At 42.0% G+C, this 22975-nt stretch overlaps 1 protein-coding gene across 4 annotated transcripts in view; it reads left to right on the forward strand.

Annotated features, from left to right (window-relative positions):
* galnt7 (UDP-N-acetyl-alpha-D-galactosamine: polypeptide N-acetylgalactosaminyltransferase 7) overlaps positions 1 to 22975 on the forward strand; it is a 45763-nt gene that overhangs the window by 4340 nt on the left and 18448 nt on the right. For 2 of the 4 annotated variants that reach the window (XM_076729210.1, XM_076729212.1), the window contains 7 exons: positions 50 to 368; positions 11309 to 11475; positions 11918 to 12048; positions 12212 to 12291; positions 20251 to 20433; positions 21964 to 22081; positions 22185 to 22307. In XM_076729210.1, coding sequence (XP_076585325.1) covers positions 50 to 368; positions 11309 to 11475; positions 11918 to 12048; positions 12212 to 12291; positions 20251 to 20433; positions 21964 to 22081; positions 22185 to 22307 — 1121 coding nt within the window. Of the gene's footprint in view, positions 1 to 49; positions 369 to 11308; positions 11476 to 11917; positions 12049 to 12211; positions 12292 to 20250; positions 20434 to 20679; positions 20863 to 21963; positions 22082 to 22184; positions 22308 to 22975 lie in introns of all 4 variants that reach the window. The other 2 variants (XM_076729211.1, XM_076729213.1) reach the window with 2 other exon arrangements.

Raw genomic sequence — 22975 nt, forward strand, 5'->3', positions numbered from 1 at the left:
AGCATTGTTCAGTTTTTGGGTCATCCTTCAGTGTCTGTTTGTCATCCAGGAGGGGCCATCCATCCCCAGGATCCTGACCAACACCCCAACCAGAAGCAGGTGATCCTGCAACAGTATGTGACATTCAAACCCCACACTCATGCCTACACCAGCCCTGTCCTAAAGAAGGGTACCCTGGGAAACTTTGAGCCCAAGGAACCTGAGCCTCCAGGAGTCCCCGGTGGTCCTGGAGAGGGAGCCAAGCCTTTTGTCCTGGGTCCAGAGTACAAAGATGCCATCCAGGCTTCCATCAAGGAGTTTGGCTTCAACATGGTGGCAAGCGACATGATCTCACTGGACAGAAGCATCAGTGATATACGCCATGAAGAGTGAGTTCATACTGACTACAAGTTTGCCACCTTCTTTACTGTTATTGTATTGCTTGTTTTAACTGATATCAGACCTAGGTTACCATTACCGGACGACTTCAGCAATTTGCAGCGTTATCCCACCAGACGTTCACATGCACACTCACACGGATACACACACGCACTCACTTGCCTGATTGTTTGTGTAATATATCTAGCACCATACCAGTTCAAACACCTGATGATTAACTTGTCTTTTAAGCAAACACACACACATAGAAGCCACTAGGGTGTGACTTGATACACACCCCACTGAACAAGCTGCCTTAAACTTCTTTGAAAGACGCAGATTTCACAAGATGGTTCAGCCAGTCCTTCACATTACCACATCATGGATTCACCATGTTTGGCGTTACTTCACTTCTGAGTCCCACCCAGTGCTTTCACAAGTTCTAACGTTAGCTGATTTCCACAATTTTTTTTCCAGCAATATTCCTTATTGCCTCTAAGGTAATGTCTAGCAACAGAAAATCTTTCACATACTACCTAAAAGGACAGGAAGACATTAAAAAGCTCTCATTTTCTCTCCTCCATTACAAGACCACTATTTTTCATTGATTTGTCGTTACTTATGATTTGTGGACAATCCTGCTCCACACCCTCTATGGACAAACAGCAGTGACAACAGCAGTGTGCATGTTGTAGTTTAGACTAGGGCTGGATAATAAAACAATAACGATATGTCTCGCGATAGACACGTAATCAATATCAATAAAAAATGCATTTGATAAAACATTCAATAATTTTTTTTCTTCGTCGGAAGAAACCAGAAGTTGCGAAGCAAGGTTGGTTGCATGAACAAAGGCACTCGCTCTCTGGTAACCAAGCAACGTAGGGAGTAATCACTGATCAGTGGGAGTGACACGCTAACAGCCAATCATGTAACAGTACCAGTGCGGTTGCGCCATCACGTTGTCTCGTGTTTGATTCTTCGCGAGGAGTGACATGAGAAATGGAAAGTGAGCGCTGCAGCGAGCGAAGAAATTGTCGATAAAACAGGGAAAGTCAGCTCGCCAGTATGGCAGTTTTTTGAATTTTGTAAGTTGGACCGTAGTAAGACCAATGTGGTCTGTAAAGTATGCAAGACTGTCATCCCCACCAAGACTGTTTAATACCACAAACTTGTTTTAGCAAGCATCTTAGCCGCGCTCACCCTTCGGAGCGCAGCCGTATTCACCATCGTCCAACGACATCTGCTACCGCAGCACCACCGCGCAAGCAGCAGACCACCATGCAGAGGTTCTCTGCCTCAGTGCCTTATGACAAATCATCTAAAAGGCACAAAGACATAACGGAGGCAGTGGCATATCATAAAGCTAAAGACATGCTTCAGCTGAGTACTGTGGAGAAGCCAGGTTATAAAAATCTCTTACACGTGCTTGACCTCAATGTTATATCTAGCCGAAAGTACTTTTCTAAGACTGTCATTTGTTTTCTATGTTGCAGATGTAAAGTCTACCTCAGTTTATTTTAATTTCTCCTATGTTTATAAAACACTGCACATATTTTAAAACACTTTATTCACCAGAAGATTAATCATCTTGTGAACGTCCTGGCACTAAACCTGCAGAAAAAAAGTTCTCAGGTTTCTCTATGTTTACATTTTTATACTTTGCACTACTTTGTTACACTTTATTAAGCATTTGTTATGTATTCTTTATTTTTGCACCTTAATGTTAAGATATAATTCTTGAGTGTTCATTGTGATTTTAGACTTTTATTTACATTTATTATTTGAGTGCTTTCCATGGTTGTGTCGACATTTCCTTTCCTTTCTACCTTGATAGCTGAGGTGATTATAATCAGAGGAAGGTTAAATTTAAAATAAAATTGTTTAAATTTAATGTATTTATCTCCTGGTCCTTATTTTAAATAGGTCATAAAAAATATCAATAATTATCGATATTGACCGATGTAAAACAATTATATCGTGATACAGTTGTCAGCCATATCGCCCAGCCCTAGTTTAGACTTTAAAATGCTAAGATTCCACAAGTGAATGAAAGAGGAAAGTGTATATTCACCTTGTACTGCAAGACATGCACTCACAACAACAAACCTATGAATATAGTATCAAACAATATAGTATAGTATATTGGTATAGTATCAACAATTACAGATGATATTTGACCGGAATTTCTCCAGTCATCCTCCAGGACATGACTGACTGGGAGATGCAGTCTAGTGTGCTCTGCTCAGGGCATTAACTGGTAATTATATGATATCATATTTTTCTATGTATGGATGTGTTATTTGGGTAAGAATAAAAAAATGAAAATGCAGTAATATGGTTGGCATTCATGTCGGTGTTCATTGACCATATTAAAATGAAAATGAAAAAGCAGTTTTAAATTTTATTTTCAAAGACTGAATCAGCTCTTAAGTAGACAATATTCAAATGTTAATTCAAATTTGAAAATTAAATATGCAGTATAAACAATGTAGCCCAAACAATGTCCATTTGTACTGGCATTTTTAAGTAACATTTAAAATGAAAATGCAATTTCACAGTACACCCTGACTATTGCATTACAATTACATGTCATCATGCTCTAAAATGGTTAAAAAGAAAATGAAAATGGAATTGTCTTACAACTTGTAAATGAGTATTTGACAAGTGGACAAAATGAAAAAGAAAATGTAACTGTCAGTCCTCTTATCAAGGTTGGCTTCTAGTTAGAGCATCATTTCCCTGTGTGTTTCTCTCAGTAAAGTCTGCTCACTTAGTTCCTACCAGTTTGGTGCCAAAGCCTATCCTATTGGCGATGGCATATTTTTTGGGATGCCTGCAAGATTTACCATGAATGTCAAGGATGCACTTTCAGCTGCACCAGCCAACGGGAGAACAGCTTCATGTTTTATATATCCAAGTTACATCCACATTTACAAAGGTGAGTAATTCAGCCTATAACTTAGCCTAGCAGCCCAGCTTGTCAGTAAACTTTTTATATAGTAATAATAATAATATTACATTCATTCATTCATTCATTCATTCATTCATTCATTTATTTATTTATTTATTTACCATTTGGCTAACCATGCCCCTTGGGATTTGGCTAATTTCAGGCATGTTGGAGCCAATAGTAAAACCTAATCGTTTATATGACTGAGCACAAGGTAGGTAGTCCTTAGATACTGGCTTGTTTGTTTTGTTTTTTTCATGCACAGAGTTCACTGTCATGTGTTTTGTTCCTGTTCTGTTGTTTGAGTTCTTTTTCATCAATATGAAATTGAATTAATATTAGTCTGCTGTAAATATTACTTCATTACTATAATAACAACAGCTGTATGGCCTTCTTATTTACTCCTTAGAATAGCGCAATGTTATCAAACCAAAATTTGACCCTGATGGAACTGAAACAAGCAAACTGAACTGAAAAGTATTTTTTTTACTTTCTTTTCCTACAGGCTGAAGCACTCCACACCCGTTGAGCCAGTTTATCATAGCTGAACATGTGTGGCTGCATCAGTGTTCTGCAACTACTGTGTCACACTCCTGTTCCAATCAGCACATTAGTCTCAGCTCTAAATCCCAGTGATTTCCACAGCACTCAACTGTACAGAGGGTGAGCAACAGTGGTACAAACCAAGAACTTCGGCAAGTCTGAGAATAGTGTAATTGTAATTGAAATGCTACAGCTACACACACATCATGTTACATACATTTTTCATCTCATCATTTCTATATCTTGCTTGTGATATCCACAAAACCAAAACCTGTTCACCAGCTCACCTGTACCTCACTCACCTGTACTTGGTTCATCTGTTTGTCAATATGAATGCTCTTGTTGAATCCTTCAGGCGAAGTATATTGCATTGCCGGAGTATGAACTATAAGCATTTTATGTATTTGTGTTAATATCGGGAAGGTTGTCATGAATTACTCACTTGTTATGACAAGAGGAAATAAAGCCATTTTAACATAACTTGTAATTGTCAGCTTTGTTAAATTCAATTGTGCTGAATTTGGTCAAATATTAAAGGTTACTGAACATGAAAAAAATTTGTCTTGATCGGGGTTTTAGTTTGTAACAAATCAATCAAGATCAATATTCCTTTATTTTTCCTGCAAGGGGAAATTCCAGAATACAGCAGCATCAGTAAAGATTAATATAAGAAGTGCATGCAAATTAGAAACAAAAACAGTATATACAAAAGAGTGAGGATTTAAATAAAGATAAAAAGAAAGAAATTGTAAAAAAAAAAAAAAGCTGCAGGGAGGAATGACCTGCGATACCGCTCTTTCACACACTTTGGATGTAGCATCCTGTCACTGATGGAGCTCCTCAGTGCAGTGAGTGTGTGTTGGAGGGGGTGGGAGTCATTGTCTGTCATGGAGGACAGCTTGGCTGTCATCCTCCCCCCCCCCCCACCTCCTCCACCAGTTCCAGAGGGCATCCCAGGACAGAGCTGGCCTTCTTGATAAGTTTGTCCAGCCTCTTCCTGTCAGCTGTTGTGATGCTGCTCCCCCAGCAGACTACACCATAGAAAATGGCAGAGGCCACAACAGAGTCATAGAAGGTCTTTAGGAGTGCCCCACGCACCCCAAAAGACCTCAGCCTCCTGACCGATAGAGTCTGCTCTGTCCTTTTTTGTAAAGTGCAGTGGTGTTATGAGTCCAGTCCAGGTACTTATAAGATGTCACCATCTCAATGTCCCTTCCCTGGATGTTCACTGGTGTTGGTGAAGAGTGCGGGCACCGACGAAAGTCCACAACCAGCTCCTTGGTTTTACCCGCGTTAATCTGGAGGTGATTCTGCTGGCACTAGTCCACAAAATCCTGGATGAGTCCTCTGTATGACCTGTCCTCCCCATCTGTGATGAGGCCGACAATGGCAGAGTCATCAGAGAACTTCTGCAGGTGGCAAGTGGGTGACAGGTGTGAAAAGTCAGCTGTGTAGAGGGTGAAGAGGAACGGTGCCAGCACCGTTCCCTGGGGGGCCCCCACACTGCAGAGGACAGTCCCTGACACACAGTCCCGTGTCCTCACATACTGTGGGCGGTTGGAAAGGTAGTTCACTATCCAGCATGTGAGGTGTTGGTCCACCCCTGAAAGCTCCAGCTTGTGTCTCAGGATGGCTGGCCTGATGGTTTTAAAAGCACTGCTAAGGTCCAGGAAAAGGACCCGAACAGAGCTCCCAGGCGATTCCAGGTGAGATAGTGCTCGATGGAGGAGGAAGATGAGGGCATCGTCCACTCCGATGCCAGGCTGATACACGAACTGCAGCAGGTCCATGGACGAGCTCACCAGGGGGCGCAGGTGGGCAAGGACCAGCCGCTCCAGGGCCTTCATGAGGTGGGATGTTAAGGCCACTGGCCTGTAGCAGCTAGGGTCCTTGGGATGTGAGGTCTTTGGCACAGGTACCACGCAGGACGTCTTCCAGAGGCGTGGCACCCTTCCCAGTCTCAGGCTCAGGTTAAACAGATGTCCAATGATCCCGCTCAGCTGATCAGAGCAGGATCTGAGGAGCCTGCGACTGAGGCCATCCGGTCCTGCAGCCTTCCTGGTCTTTAACCTCCTGAGTTGATTCCTCTCCTGGAGAGGTGTGAGGGACAAGTTGGAGCAGGGGGGCTGAGTGTCTTGTGAAGTGGATGGGGGGCTGGGAGGAGCAGTGGGGAGTGGCGTTGATTGCGGTGAGCTGAATACTGTGGGGGGGGGGTGTCAGTGGGGTACTTGGGCAGGGTGCTGGCAGATCAAAAGAGGTCTGCTGCAGTGCTGGTGCAGCTGGGGGAGGGGCAGTTGTTTCTTCAAACCTACAGAAGTAGGTGTTCAGCTCGTCTGCCCACTTTGGATCCCCAGCTGCCTGGGAGTTTGGCTTCTGGTGACCTGAAATGGTTTTCAGGCCTCTCCAGACTCCCCTGGTATTGTTCTCCTGCAGCTGTTCCTCCATTCTCTTTCTGTATCTGCCCTTCCCCTCCCTGATACTCCTTCTTAGCTCCCTCTGAACAGTTTTCAGCTCCTCTTTGTTTCCTGACTTGAAGGCCCTCTTCTTCTCCTTTAAGAGAGCCTTAATGTCAGGATTGATCCAGGGTTTGTTGTTGGAGTGACACCGTACAGTCCTGGTGGGTACAGTGTTCTCCACACAGAAGTTTATGTAGTCCGTGATGCTGTCTGTCAGACTGTCAATGTCCTCCTCATGAGAGTCACTGAATATATCCCATACTGTTGTATCGAAGCAGTCCTTCAGAGCCTCTTCAGCCTCATCAGACCACTTCTTCACTGTGCGGGACACAGCTGGTTGCCTGTTAACAAGGGACTTGTATACAGGCAAGAGATGAACCAGGTTGTGATCAGCTCTTCCCAGAGGGGGGAGTGGTGATGATTCGTATGCCTCCTTGGTGTTGGCATAGAATAAGTCCAGTGTTTTATTGTCTCTGGTGGCACATGTGACATACTGGATGAATTTGGGCAGAGTGGAGGACAGAGAGGCATGATTAAAATCCCCAGAGATCAGTAAGAGGGCCTGTGGTTTCTGAGTCTGCAGCCTGCTGATCACGGTGTTGATGACATCACAAGCTGCATCGGCGTTAGCAGAGGGAGGGATATACACAGCCACCACTATGACATGCGAGAACTCCCTCGGCAGATAGTATGGCCTCAAACTAACAGCCAACAGTTCAATGTCCGGGCAGCAGTGCTGCTCTTTAATAGTGATGTGCCTGGAGTTACACCATCTATCATTCACAAACACTGCCAGCCCTCCTCCTTTCCTCTTACTGCTCCTCACTGTCCGGTCTGCCCGTATGAGTGAGAATCCATCCAGCGCTACAGTCACGTCTGTGTGCTGCGTTCCCAGCCATGTCTCAGTAAACAATAGCATACTGCACCGCCGGAATTCCTGATAATGCCGGGTCAACGCCGCTAGCTTGTCCATCTTGTTGGAGAGAGATCTTACGTTCCCAGCACGGCACCCCCGTATCCTCCTCCTTAACTCACGGGGGACATCAGGTCGCTCCTCCGGCCGCACAGCTGTGTTACGCAGGGCCAGCAGTTGATCCCTACTGTAAACAATGGGGGCAATTGTCTCACGGACCCACAGACGCGAAGTTACACAAGTTGTAAAAAGTGATGAAAAAGTAGCACCAGAGTTACCGTGCTTGATGTCTCTGATGCACCAAAGATTTACAAACAGGCAGAACTGAATGGAATAAAAAAGACACACAAGAAAACAATAAAGAGAAGAAAAAACTAGAGAGCTGCTGTAACAGGCTGCCGCTCGTACAGCGCCACAATGTCAATTAGGGTAATTGGTGACTCTAAAAATTGTCCTTAGGTGTGAGTGTGAGCGTGAAAGGTTGTCTGTCTCTATCGACTGGCCACCGGTTCAGGGTGCACCCCGCCTCTCGCCTGTTGACAGCTGGGATAGGCTCCAGCCCCCCGCAACCCCGAAAGGGATAGTCGGTATGTAGGTAGGTAAAATGGATGGACTTTTTTTTGGCCAGGCAGTGTATAAAGAGACTTAATACAATCTGTTGCTGTTAATTTCACCTTTGAATGAATTTGTATTTGTACTACATTGTGTGTGTGTATGTATATTCTGTATGTATATGTATATATGTTTTAGGCAGTTGTGAAAAATGCTGTAAACTAAGAATGCTTTCAAAAATGTAAGTGTTCATAATTTATTTTCATTAATTAACAAAATGCAGTTAATGAACAGAAGTGAAATCTACATCAAATCAGTATTTGGTGTGACCACCCTTTGCCTACAAAACAGCATCAATTCTTCTAGATACACTTGCACACAGTTTTTGAAGGAACTCGGCTGGTAGGTTGTTCCAAACATCTTGGAAAACTAACCACTGATCTTCTGTGGATGTAGGCGTCCTCAAATCCTTCTGTCTCTTCATGTAATCCCAGACAGACTCAATGATGTTGAGATCAGGGCTCTGTGGAGGTCATACCATCACTTCCAGGATTTCTTATTCTTCTTTACACCGAAGATAGTTCTTAATGACCTTGGCTGTATGTTTGGGGTCGTTGTACTGCTGCAGAATAAATTTGAGGCCAATAATATGCCTCCTTGATGGTATTGCATGATGGAGAAGTATCTGCCTATACTTCTCAGCACTGAGGAAACCATTAATCCTGACCAAATCTCCAACTCAATTTGCAGAAATGCAGCCCCAAACTTACAAGGAACTTCCACTATGCTTCACTGTTGCCTGCAGACACTTATTATTGAAACGCTTTCCAGCCCTTCGGCGAACAGACTACCTTCTGCTGCAGCCAAAAATTTCTTGCTGCCATTTTTCTGCACCCCAGGTCCCATGTTTTCGTGCATAGTTGAATTGCTTGGCCTTCCATGTCAGAGGTATGGCTTTTTGGCTGCGACTCTTCCATGAAACCACTTCTGGCCAGACTTCTCCGGACAGTAGATGGGTGTACCTGGGTCCCACTGATTTCTGCCAGTTCTTAGCTGATGGCACTGCTGGACATCTTCTGATTTCGAAGGGAAATAAGGGTGAAATAAGGGTGTTCTGCTCCACTTTTAAGTTTCCTTGGCCAACCACTAGGTCTATGATCCTTGACGTTGCCGGTTTCTTTGCGCTTCTTCAGAAGAGCTTGAACATCACATCTTGAAATCCCAGTCTGTTTTGAAATCTTTGTCTGGGAGAGACCTTGCTGATGCAGCATAAACTACCTTGTGTCTTGTTGCTGTGCTCAGTCATGCCATGGTGTATGACCTGTGACATCAATTCAATTCAATATTACTTTATTTGTCCCGCGAGGGGAAATTCCAGAAACTGCCTCCCATAACCTCACCTTGGCAGCAGAGTTTGGCTGTTCTTCACCCACTTTTAAGCCTCCTACACAGCTGTTTCTGTTTCAGTTAATGACTGTGTTTCAACCTACATGTGAAATTGAGATCATACACCAATAAAAGTCGATACTTGTTTGAAGGTAAAGGGTAGTCACACAAAATATTGATTTGATTTAGATTTTTCTTTTGTTCACTTTGCATTTTGTAAATTGATAAAAGTAAACAATTATTATTTATATTTTTGAAAGCACTCTTAGTTTACAGCTTTTTTTCACACCTGCCTTAAACTTTTGCACAGTACTGTACATATACATATGGCAATTATTTATCCTAGATAGATAGATAGATAGATAGATAGATAGATAGATAGATACTTTATTCATCTCCAAGGGAAATTCAGACACACAAAATAGCACACAACACACAGAGCTGCTGAAAGGGCTGCCACTCACGACGGCGCCGAAAACGGACACTTTTTATTTGTCTTAGTACTCCCCAGTAGTTTTGTGCCCCTGTATTTGTTTTTAAACCTGTCCTGTTTTATCTTTGTTGTTGTATTGTTATTGTTTTTACCTTTATATTTTTGCACACACTATGGGACTGTGAGAAACAATATTTTGATCCCTCTGTATGTCCTGTACGCATGGCTTGATTGACAATAAAATTTACTTTGACTTTGACTTTTGTATCTTTCTCTGCACACGCCACAAAGTAACACAACTGCATCCCTGTGAGCCTGTACCTGTCAGTAGTACACATACTGTTGCATTTTAATGCATGGATAATCAACATAGCTCTTGATGGGATATTTAATTTCAACAAGGCGAAAGTGGGGATTTGATGATGTACATTCTATTTTGTGAGCCATATCCTATATCATATTCAGTGCAAACAAACATGCATGCAAATGGTTGTAGTCTGTAGCCAACCAGTGGCAGAGTTGGGCATGGTGGACAGCAGTGTAACTTCTACCCTTCATGGGTTGATGGCATTTTAATGTAAATGCAATAGACTGGGGATGGCGTTTTCCTTTTTGCATTTGAATACTGTCAACTTTGGAATCTTTGGAAATGAAATGTCAGTCATCTCAGCATTTCCATTTTCATTTTAATATCAATTTCAATTTTTTATTTATATAGCGCCAAATCACAACAGAAGTTGTCTCAGGACACTTTCCATATAGAGCATAGGGTCATCAAATACCCATACGAGTATGTGAAATAGAAAATGCAAATTGTGTTATTGCAGTTCCATTAAAAATGTCGCCCAAATAACACATACAGAAATGGAAAATAAATAATTCTATAGCGGAATTATGTTAATAATAATTATATGTATCTGTGTTTGTGTGTGTGTGTATAGGACCACTTTACTTAAAACTTTACCTTAAACTTAACCTCCCTCCATTATAAACACAACCTCCAATTCTGAAGGTAGAGTTTAAGTACATTTTGTTATTAATTCAAGTATATGATTAAAATTCTGTATTAATTTCTTGGCAGCTTAACATATAGATATATGTATAAATGCCAGTAGAAAACAGTTGAATGCAGAAAATGAAGCAAATTGGAGCATTTCTATTCTAACAACTTCGGTGTAAACCATGCCCTTTTTTAGTATTTCCAAGTAAACACACAGTAATTTTGTTTGGAAACTGAGATCCTTGGTACATTCCCCTGCTGCTCTATTTCTTTCTTCGTAGATGTATCCAACGCACATATTCCAACACAGTTCCAATCCTTTTTACCGATGAACTTAACCATTGCAAAGAAGACCATAGTATTGAACTGTAAGAACAGAATGAAAATAGCAATTAACCATGATGACAAAAAACCCCTAATGACTATAGGGTTATTTTCTCAGACTTGTCAAAGCTCCTCCAGAGACACAGAAGACACAACAGGCTGAGTACTACTCAGCCCTTTGTGTAAAAATGGTGACATGCCCTGTTTTAAAGCATACGCAGTCAGCTATAACTAGAAGATCCCACAAAGGCCTTATGTGGTTCAGATTGTTTTTTGCAAAGGGACATAATGTCACATTAGACAAATGGCAGCAATATTTCTAATGGAAAAGTGTAACATTTCTGAATGAATGTAACTGACCTGCATTTGACATTTGGCCCCACCTTTCCAGGTGTAAGTACTGGCATTATGATGACAGACTGCTGACCTCCAGTGTGGTGATAGTTTTCCATAATGAAGGCTGGTCTACACTGATGAGAACCATCCACAGTGTCATCAAGAGGACTCCAAGAAAATATCTAGCAGAGATAGTCATGATTGATGACTTCAGCAACAAAGGTGGGCTTGCATTCCTCACATGCAGTGTAGGGGTTGAAAAAAATGTAAAAATAAGAAATCAGATTTTAGAGGCATCCCGAAGCACCCTTGTTTGGCTAAATAGCTGACTACTCACCTCTGTCACCATGGTGAAGTCACATTTTGTGGCAAGGTTATAACTGAGCTTGATTTAGCTCAAGCCATTCTGCTTGGTGCAAAAGCAACATATCTTTCATTCTGTGACACATAGTGACACTGGTTAAGATAGTGGGATGAGGAGATGTACGTTGACCCTGTTTAAAGATGATAGCTAGACTCACTTTAAATCCAGATGTTATCAGGTATCAAACAAATACCTCCGTTGGGGATTTACAAAGTGAAACGTATTGGGGTTGCATGTTGCATTGAAGAGTATTTCTATCACAATGAGAATGACCTATTCTCTGTGCATATGTTTTTGCAGCCCATCTGAAGGAGCGTTTGGAGGAGTACATTAAGCAATGGAACGGCCTTGTAAAACTCTTCAGAAATGAGAAGAGAGAAGGACTGATCCAGGCGAGGAGTATAGGAGCCAAGAAAGCCACTAAAGGACAGGTATCATATGATCTTACTGCTACTGCTCCACAGCTACTGTTACTAGTGTGTGCATGTTCAACAGTGGCTTTACCTACTTGAAAAATATCAAATACAGTTTCTAACTGTGGGCTCCAGGTGTGAAACACTATAATCAGTAGTTAGTGGTGGTGTTGTTTTTTAGGTGCTGATATACCTGGATGCTCATTGTGAGGTTGGAATCAACTGGTATGCTCCTCTGGTTTCTCCTATTTCAAAAGACAGGTAACACACATACAGACAGACAGACAGACAGACACACACACACACACACACACACACACACACACACACACACAGATAATTATCCAACAGAGATTGTTTAAAGACTAGCTTATTACTCAATTAAAGTCAATGTATTGTCATCTTAACTTTTCTTCTTAGCACATCTCTTGTTTTTTTTGCATATCTGGTACTGTTTGTATTAGATGGAATATGGTATATGTACAGGTAAAATTATTCAGTAGCACATTAAATACGGTGGCATGTAAAAGTTTGGGCACCCCTGGTCAAAAGTTCTGTTCTGAGTAGAAGATAGACTGATCTCCAAAAGGCATAATGTTAGAGATGTAACGATACCAAAAACATGGTACGATAATACCTCGAAATCCAGAATTCCAAATTTATTGTGATATTGAAATGAGAGAAAGAAAAAATGACTCGGAAAAAATGTCCTTTTATTAATAGATTAGTGTGTACAGCATTTTTTTCCCCATATAAAATGTGTTTTTGAGTTAAAGTGCTTTTGATTTCCTTCTTTCATAAAATGAAATAAAAGTAGCCAGCCTAAGTATGTCCAAGAAATCGGCGTGAATTGTCTTTGGCAATGAATGATTGAACAAGCGATCAGTAGCAGTCCTTTTATAAAAATAACTAAAAGAGCTGTTCTATCAGGAGGCCGCTTCCATGATCAGTTTATGTAGTGGCAGGTTTAACAGTCTCTTTGGTGGTCAGCTCAGTTGTGGCAGTTGAACTGCGATGAAAAAAACGCTGCTGCACGCCTCACTCAACCAAGCAGACAACTGGCCTATGTACAAACCCGCTTGTGAAGGAAGGTTTAAAGTTTGCACAAAACACTATATCTGTGGGTACAGTTCGACCTCTCACCTCTACATCCATATTTTTGTGCATTTTCTGTAACAACAGCAAGACCACAATGATTGTTGTTATTCTTCATGTTGAGCTCCTACTCCAAAACAGCAGATTTCAAAACCTCAGCTATGTTGAGTAGAACAAGAAATCTAAACAAGCATGATACATTTTTGAAAAAAGTCCTGGCAGTGGACTGATGAAGTAAAACTTCAGAACTTTTTGGCTGCAATGAGCATAGGTATGTTTGGAGAAAAAAGGATCCAGAATTTCATGAAAAGAACACCTCTCCAGCTGTCATGCACAGGGGTGGATCAATCATGCTTTGAGCTCATATTGCAGCAAGTGGCACGGGGAACATTTCACTGGTGAAGGGAAGAATGGATTCAATTAAATAGCAGCAAGTTCTGGAATCAAACATCACACCATCTTGAAAAAGGCGAAAGATGAAAAGAGGATGGCTTCTACAACATGACTTCGAGTGATCCCAAACATACCTCAAAATCCACAGTGGACTACCTCAAGAGGCACAAGGTTGAAGGTTTTCCCCTGGCCCTCACAGTCCATGACCTCAGTGTCACTTAAAATCTGTGGCTAAAATAAGATTAGCCGGAGAAATTCAATTGTTACAGCCAGCAAAGTATAAAAGAAAGGCATAGAAAAATCAAGATAAAAAAGGCTAATAAAAAACAAAAATCAACCATATATGGTCAAGCCCAAAATTATTCATACACTTGGCATATTTTGTCTTAAAGTTACTTTTATTCAACCAGCCAGTTTTTTCTTGATTGGAAATGACACAGGTGTCTCCCAGATGATAATTGGCATCATTGTGGGAAAAAATATTTCTCATCTTTTATTTACATTTGAACAAAAAGTGGCATTTCCAAAATTATTCCTAACCTTTGCAGACTGTCACAGTCTATGGGAAAATCCAAAGTTCTATACCATTCCAAATAGTCCAGGCTGTTCTGAAGCATCCTAATTACCCTGATTCATTGGGCTATATTAATCAACTCAACAGGTGAAAAACAGCAGCTCTCTGCAGTTGGTTTGTGGACAGTCATGGAGCAAAGGAGCTCACTGAGGACCTGCAGCTGCGCATTGTGGCTGCTCACAAGTCAGGAAAGGGCTATAAGGCCACATCTAAATGTTTTCAGGTTCCAGTGGCTACAGTGCAAAGTATTATTAAGAAATACAAGACGTGACATGAGGATATTGAGAGAGGTGAAAAAGAATCCAAGGATCACCACCAAGGCCATCCTAGTGAATCTGGGCTCTGCTGGTGGCTACGTTTCAAGGCAGACAGCCAACGGACACTGCACACTGCTGGGTTCCACAGACGCAGACCAAGGAGGACGCCACTTCTCCAGATAAGGCACACAAAAGCCCGCTTGGCCTTTGCAAATGATCATCTGGACAAAGAATAAGACTTCTGGTCTTCTGTTTTATGGTCAGATGAAACAAAAATTGAATTGTTTGGCCACAATAATGTATCCTTCATTTGGTGCAAAAAAGGAGAAGCCTTCAACCCTAAGAACACTATCCCCACATGGTCAAACATGGTGGTGGGCACCTAATGCTTTGGGGGTGTTTTTCAGCCAATGGAACAGGGAACCTGATCACAGTAAACGGCACCATGAAAAAGGAGCAATACATCAAGATTCTCAACAACAACATCAGGCAGTCTGCAGAGAAACTTGGCCTTGGGCACCAGTGGACATTTCAGGAAGTGGTGAAGAAATGGTTAGCGGACAACAACATTAACGTTTTGCGGTGGCCTAGCCAGAGTCCTGACTTGAATCCAATTGAGAATCTGTGGAGGGAGCTAAAGATCAGGATGATGGTAAAGAGACCCCCCAACCTGAAAGAGTTGGAGCTCTTTCAATAAAGGCTGTAAAGGCCTTTATTGAAAGAAAATAAAGCCAATAAAGGCTGTTCTATTGATTATAGAGAAGGGTATGAATAATTTTGGACATGCCACTTTTTATTCAAATGTAAATAAAAGCTGAGATTTTTTTTTTTTTCCACAATGATGCCTCTTGTACATCATCTTATTATCTTCTGGAAGACACCTGTCTCATTTCCAATCAAGAAAAAACTTGCCAGTTAAATAAAAGTAACTTTAAGTCAAAATGTGCCAGGGATATGAGTAATTTTGGGCGTGACTGTATATGTACATTATGTACACGATTAGAAGAATATTGTTGGTAATATTAAATTGCACATGAGAAAACTACTGTTGCCTAAAAAAATATTGAATGGCGCATAATCAAATATAGATAATAAATACAGTATTTGTACTATTGCACAGTAGAAAGAAAAATACACAACATAGTAAAAAATTGTTTTATATTGCACAAAATGTGGTCGATATGAGCATACGTTACCTTAGATAGCAGTAGTGCAAAAACAGGTTTGTGATGTTGTAATGGGAAACAGTATCAACACAGTGCTACATTAAATGATCCTGGAGTTAAACAGTCTTACAGTTGGTGGAATGAAGGACCCGTGGTAGCGTTCTTTCTTACACAATGGATGCAGCAGTCTGTTACTGAAAGAGCTGCTTAAGTCCCCCACTGTCTCATGCAGGAGGTGAGAGGAGTTGGCCCTGATTGATGTCAGCTTGGCTAACATCCTCATCTCCCTCACCTCCTTGATGTTGTCCAGAGGGCAGTCCAGGACAGAGCCAGCTCTCCTGACCAGTTTAGTCTTTTTCTATCCCTCTCAGAGCTCCCACAGCCCCAGCAGACCACTGCATAGAAAATTGCAGATGGCACCACAGAGTCATAAAAAGTTGCAAAGGACCTCAGTCTTAGCAGATGGAGATGACTTTGGCCCTTTTAGTACAAGACATCTGTGTTGTTTGTCCAGTCCAGTAAATGGTTGAGGTGAACACCCAGGTATAATCTCAATGTCTAAATTCTGGATGTTCACAGGCGTTATCTGGTGTCTGGGATGCTGGGAGGAAGGAGGAGGTGTGGAGTAAGTAATGGTCTGTCCTCTGGTGAGTGGGGGAAGGAACAGAGGTAGAATCAAATCTGATTAATTGATTAATTGACAGGACAGAATAATCACAGCAATACCAATAAGTAAATCACCATGTCATAAATTAGTCAACAGCTCTTATTATAGAGTCTGATTGCTGTGGGAACAAAGGACCTCCTAAATCCCTCAGTGGAGCATCTGGGTAGAAGGAGCCTTTGGCTCCTACCACTCATAGTGAAGATGCTGTGCAAAGGATGGTCATCCCTCGACAACACACTCCTCATCTTCCTCATCACCCTCTTTTCTACTATTTCCTCCACAGAACTTGGGCATGAGCCAATTATGGAGCCTGCCTTCCTTATGAGTTCATTAAGTATGTTCCTGTCCTCAACAGTTTGGCTACCGCCCCAACACACAACAGCATAAAAAAGGACACTTTTCAGTATTCCATGAGAAAATATGTTAAAAAAATAGGCCTGCCCATGTCAAATGACCTCAGTTTCCTAAGAAAAATAGTCTAGACTGGGCCCTCTTGAAGATAACTCTACTGTTCTCCTTCCAGTCTAGTTTACTATCTAAATACACACCAAGGTATCTATATGAGGGAACTACCTCTACTGGCTGACCTCTAATATGAATAGGGGCTACCTCACTTTTTTTCCCTTTTAAAATCAAACACTAGCTCGTTAGTTTTATCTATATTTAAAATGAGATGGGCATCATCACACCAACTGACAAAGCTATCCACCTCATTCTGATACACTGATGGTCATTGTTGGTAATGTAGCCTACCAATGCATCATCATCATGAGTCATCAGAAAACTTCTGTAGGTGACATGAGCACTGCTATGTCTGCAGTCAAAAGTACACAGTGTAAATAAAAAAGGAGATAAAACTGTGCCCTGTGGTGCCCCTATGTTAGTGGTGATGATCTCAGACTTGGTGTCATGAACCCTAACACACTGAGGTCTACTTGTGAGGTAGTCAGTAATCCATGCAACAGTAGATGAATTAAGATTAAAACCAGAAAGCTTTTTAGCTAAAATGTGTGGCTGTAGAGTATTAAAAGCTCTCGAAAAATCAAAAAACATTATTCTAACAGATGCAGCAGTCAGCTCTAGATGACTGTGCACCCTGTGCAACAAGTAAAGGAGTGCATCATCTGTACCTACGCCCTCCGTATATGCAAACTGAAGTGAGTCCTGAAAGGCACTAACCTGTGCCCTTAGGTGCCACAGCACAGTCCTCTCAGAACATTTCATCACATGTGAGGTTAACGCAATAGGTCTGAGGTCTTTAAGTGCCTTAGTGTTAGGTTTTTTAGGTACAGATACAATACAAGATGTTTTCCAGATTGCTGGAATTTTTGACACAGAGACAAGGAATACAGATCATGTAGCATCCCACACAGCTGATCAGCACATACTTTAACAACGCACATGATCCCATCTGGGCCAGGGACCTTATTTACATTAAGCCTCCTCAGCTGAGAGCGTACCTCCTCAACAGTGATAATTATTGGGGGGCTATTATTAACTATTATTAACAGTTATTAACTTCAAGCCCTTCCATAGACCCTTAGTGTCACACTCCTGGAGTTTCTTCTGGACCTTATTTCTATAGTTATTTTTCCCTTGCCTAATGGCAGCCCTTAGATTTTTTTGTGCAACTTTAACCCTGTCCTTATCTTTACTCATGAAGGCAGCTTCCTTATCATTTATTGCATTCTTTATTTCTTTTGAGACCCACGGCTCATTGTTTGAAAATAGTTTTACATTGGATGATCAAATAAGTACATTAATGTAATCAGTAACAGTAACAGCCAGTCAGTCAGCCACAACATCAGCCCTGTTGGGGTCTTCCTTGTAAAACACAGACCAGTCCGTATGCTAAAAACACTCCTGTAAGTCCTCGCATACCTCCTTAGACCATACACGCACAGACTTTGTTGATATAGGCTGTTTACGAGCGGAGGTGGTGTATTTGGATGACAGGAGCACCAGATTATGGTTCGACTTGCCGAGTGGAGGGAGGGCGGTGGACGTGTAACTGTCTCTAACATTGGCATAAGTCAATAGTTTTGTCACCTCTCATGGGGCAGGTTACAAACTGCCTGAACGATGGCAGTGAGGCGGAAAGGATGCAATGGTTAAAATCGCCATTGATCATAACGAGAGCGTCCCGAGACTGGCTTTGAAGTTCGTGAGCTGCTCTTGCTATCACGTCAGTCGCCAGTTTGGCATTGGCGGATGGTGGGATGTACACCAAAATGACTATGACATTAGAGAATTCACACACTCTCTGCTTTTCAGCGATGTGACCAGGGTGACACCATTGTTTGTTGACATATTTACGTACACCTCCCCCCCCGATTTCTTGCCAGAGTTCACCGGGTCTCTGTCATGTCGTATCACGGTGTAGCCATCCATGTCAGTGTATGCCGTTGTAACGCTGTCCGTAAGCCAATCGGACAGAGAAGGCTGCACTGTCGGTACTTTAGAAGAATCGGGGGGGAGACATTCCCCTTTATTTGTCACACACATGCGAACACTGCACACGAGGTGAAATTTGACTTCCGCCTTTAACCCATCCTGGTCGTCCCTCCTCCGCGGCAGACCAGGAGCGGTGGGCAGCCAGACCGGCGCCCAGGGACCCATCTTCGCTGTCAACATTGGTCAGGTGGTGATCTTCTTGCATGTTTTTAGTGGGGGGTATATTTTTACGGAGGATACCCCAGGTGAACACGGGGAGAACATGCAAACTCCACACAGAAAGGCCCTCCTCGAGCAGCAGGCACCGAAGGCATGGTGGAGGACACACCCGGTGCCCGCAGCGAGAATCGAACCCGGGACCTTCTTGCTGTGAGGCGACAGTGTTTCCACCGTGCCTCCGTACAACCTATCATACTTCACAAGCGCTGCAAGTTCATCAACTTTGGCAGGCTTGTACTTCCTGAGCCCGTTCCTCATCCTGATACCGCTCCGTCGGCCTCTTTTCCTTCGTTTTAATTCCGGAGGTGAATCCAAGCGTGGATGGCCACAGTTTGCCATTGTATCCCAAATGCTGTATGATTCACCCAGGCTGTAGGAGACGACTGCTGTTTGGCTAGACACTCCAAGGCCTTGTACCTTTATATGGATAAATCCACTCCACAAAACTAACCACTGTCCAAACGTGTGTACTTTAAATCCCGACATATTGCGTGTGATTCTCATGTTCTAAACAGTAACACTGCTGTGACACGACGGTAAAAACAAGACAAAGACATAAACTTTCACAACTGCAGGTAGCGAGTCGCCAACAGGGCAGGCACCATCTTTCAGTTGAAAAACAAATTCAGTTCATTTGCCCGTTCCCGGTCTCCAGATTCAGGGCCCGTCCCGCTGTCACTTCTGTGGCCTGATATTGTTTTCAGGCCTCTCCAAACCTCTCTGCCATTCCCATGAAGGTGCTCCTCCAGTTTTCCCCTATAGGCCTCAAAAGAGCAGTGCATGCAAGATGGCCCAAGAATCTCACAGAACTGAACCTTTTACAGGAAGAACGTGTGAAAATCACTCAAGAAAGAACTGAAAGACACTTAACTGGCTACAGAAAGTGTGATACAAGCTGTGATACTTACTAAAGGGGGTGTTACTAAGTACTGTCCATGCAGGGAGCCCAAACATTTGCTTCCTGCCCTTTTCATTTTTTGTTATTTTGAAACTGTAAAAGATGGAAATAAAAAAGTAATCTTACTTAAAAGATTAAAGAAATGTATCAACATCATTACGCTGTTTGGAAATTTGGTCGTCTTTTGCTCACATTGGTATTCACAGTACCTCAAAGTTTTATGTGCCACTGTATTTTATGCTCCAATTTCTTTGTATAGTTTATTCATAGGCTAGTGTTGATGCATGCAGATGGCAGTATTTATGCATGGCATCATCTGTCTTAATGTCCACTGGTATTTCCATATCTGTACTCAGATTTTCAGGTCTGAACTAAAGAATTCACTTGTGTGTAGCGTTCAACTAGTCTTCACAGCCATATACAGACAAAGATGTGTGTGTGTGTGTGTGTGTGTGTGTGTGTGTGTGTGTGTGTGTGTGTGCGCGTTTTGTGTATAGGACAGTTTGTACAGTGCCACTGATAGACTATATAGATGGTAATGAGTACAGTATGGAGCCCCAGCAGGGTGGAGATGAGGACGGCCTGGCTAGAGGAGCATGGGATTGGAGCCTGCTCTGGAAGAGAGTACCACTTAGCCAGAGAGAAAAGGCCAAGAGAAAACATGTCACCCAGCCCTACTGGTACACACACAGCAGCTAGCATGCTAACACTCATCCCTGTTCTGTTTGTATCTCCATCTCCCATCCCTTCATCCCACCTGTTATATGTCTTGCTCGGACACCCCACCCCATGTCTTTGTGTTTTCAATGACACCGCTGTCTGTATTTGCCCTTTTTTTTTTTTTTTTTGTTTGCTGCATGTACACCACCCCTACACGTATTCCCCCCATGTATCTTGTATGCATGGCCCCACCCCCACTCCATCAGAACGGTGTGTACGGTACCTCTGATTGACTCCATCCATGGCCAGAAGTTCACCATCGAGCCCCAGGGTGGAGGAGACAAGGACGGCTTTGCTAGAGGAGCCTGGGATTGGAGTATGCTCTGGAAGAGAGTTCCTCTTGGAGACGGAGAAAAAACGTTCAGAAAAACTCATACTGAGCCATATAGGTACAGAAAACCTGACTGATCTGGATAGGGTCAACACAAAAGACAAACACATTCCAGCTAACCATGAAATATTCTAATGATGTGCTTGACATTACTACATCAGCTAATTTGAAGAAATGTTAATCATAAACCAAGTGGTCAAAAAAATAGAGAAAACCACCTCATTCAATAGAACTGCCTAAATTAACCTCAAAAAGAGAAATATTTAAAGCAGGGTTTGTGGGTACCACCAACTCTTTGGAGATTCATATTTTGTACACATAATAAAATGAATTTAACCTTTGCTGCATATCACAACTAAGCAACTAAATCAACCAAACGTGATGGGGAGAGGGAGTAGCTTACTGTTGTCCTGTCTGCTGACTGCCTCTGTGCTTTAATATTTCTACTATTGGTGCTTCACTGCAATGTGTTGTAGACCCTGTTCGCTTAATTTAGTGGAATTTACAGCTTCTACTCTTACTGTAAGTGTCTGATGTTTTTGGTGTGCAGTGAATAAGGCCAATTTAGCAAATCATTTCTCTTCCCTGTTTTTCCATATTTTTAGCCCATTTGAACTACAGTGACTTGGGCTGTGACATAACATATGACAGCATTGCCTTTGGTGAGAAATGACTGGGTCTTAATTTGAAAGCCGTGGGAGTGATGGGTTAGTGTTGGGTCTACTGGAGAGCTTCTGGTATGAAATGGGTTTGGAATGGGGCACCTTCACCTTCCCCAATCACTTGTCATTAATCATGTCTTCCTCTCTGTCTTTTTTTTCTCAGCTTTGCTTTCGCTCATTTCTTATTTATCTTGGACTGTGGTTGTCATTCTGATCTCATGTGTTCTGTATTCTCATTGTTGTTAATACAGTAACTGAATGTCTGACTGCTTTAAGTTAAGGTGATGTAGATGCCACTGTTTGGACAGAAATTAACTCTTTCATGTCTGATTTTGAGACCAAGCTGAAAAGAATAGATGATGTGATTTTTTCATTTTCACAGATAGCTGAAAAACAGACTAAATTTTAATGTGAAGAACAATGTTGAGCTACACACTGATTGAGTATGTATCTGTATGTCTGTTTGTGGATGTGTGTGTCTGTCTTTATACCTGCAGGTCTCCAGCCATGGCAGGTGGTCTCTTTGCTATAGAGAGAGACTTCTTCTTTGAGCTGGGTTTGTATGACCCAGGGCTGCAGATATGGGGAGGAGAGAATTTTGAAATATCATACAAGGTAGAAGTCCAGTTTATACACAGTGATGGCCTCACACACATCATTTAACAGGGTTTACAGTGTTATTCACCTTGGGTTTTTCAAAATTTCTGTGTTTATGTAGATCTGGCAGTGTGGTGGCCAACTGCTCTTTGTACCATGTTCTCGAGTTGGCCATATCTACAGACTTCAGGGATGGCAAGGCAACCCTCCACCTGCACATGTTGGATCGTCACCCACTCTCAAGGTAGAATACCTCATGCTTTGAAACACTTGGAGCCAGATGCATAAAACTCTACGTAGAGTCAGGACTACAACTCTGTACAAAGACCAAAAAAAATTTCTAAAGCTTTATTTAAGCATTGTTCTGTTGTATTAATCTTGTTCATTGTGGAAGTGAGCACATGTGCAAGCCTCATTTCCAGTTGCACATTTGGCCACTTAATCACTGCTTATATACTGCATACTTGTACCAATTTCACATCTCTTTAGACCTGTCAGTTGGTGATATTTTAATTATCATAATTAAAGGTCAGCGGTGTAATCAGTGATTTATTTTATAGCACTCATATCAAAACATACTTCCCAGAGATCTAAATAATATAGGATAAGATGTAAAGATCATTAACAGGAAAAAAATGATTCCTCCAATGTAAAGTTGACCTCAAAAAGTAATTAGTCAACATTATATTTATAAGTGTGCCTCTCTCAATAACATTTTACAGATCTCTGTGTATATGCAAAAAAATCATACGATCAGTAAAACCGATAAACAACGTTTTGTTATTATATGGCATCTCTCACCTTTTTGCAAAGTTATTATATCACCCCCTGATCACCCTAGTAAGAAAGCATGTTTGCACTAGATCTGAAGTCTGCTTGAAGTGTGCGCATTCTTCTTTCATAAACACCACT

The sequence above is a fragment of the Chaetodon auriga genome, chromosome 4 (genome assembly GCF_051107435.1).
Source record: "Chaetodon auriga isolate fChaAug3 chromosome 4, fChaAug3.hap1, whole genome shotgun sequence".
NCBI classification, from domain to species: domain Eukaryota; kingdom Metazoa; phylum Chordata; class Actinopteri; order Chaetodontiformes; family Chaetodontidae; genus Chaetodon; species Chaetodon auriga.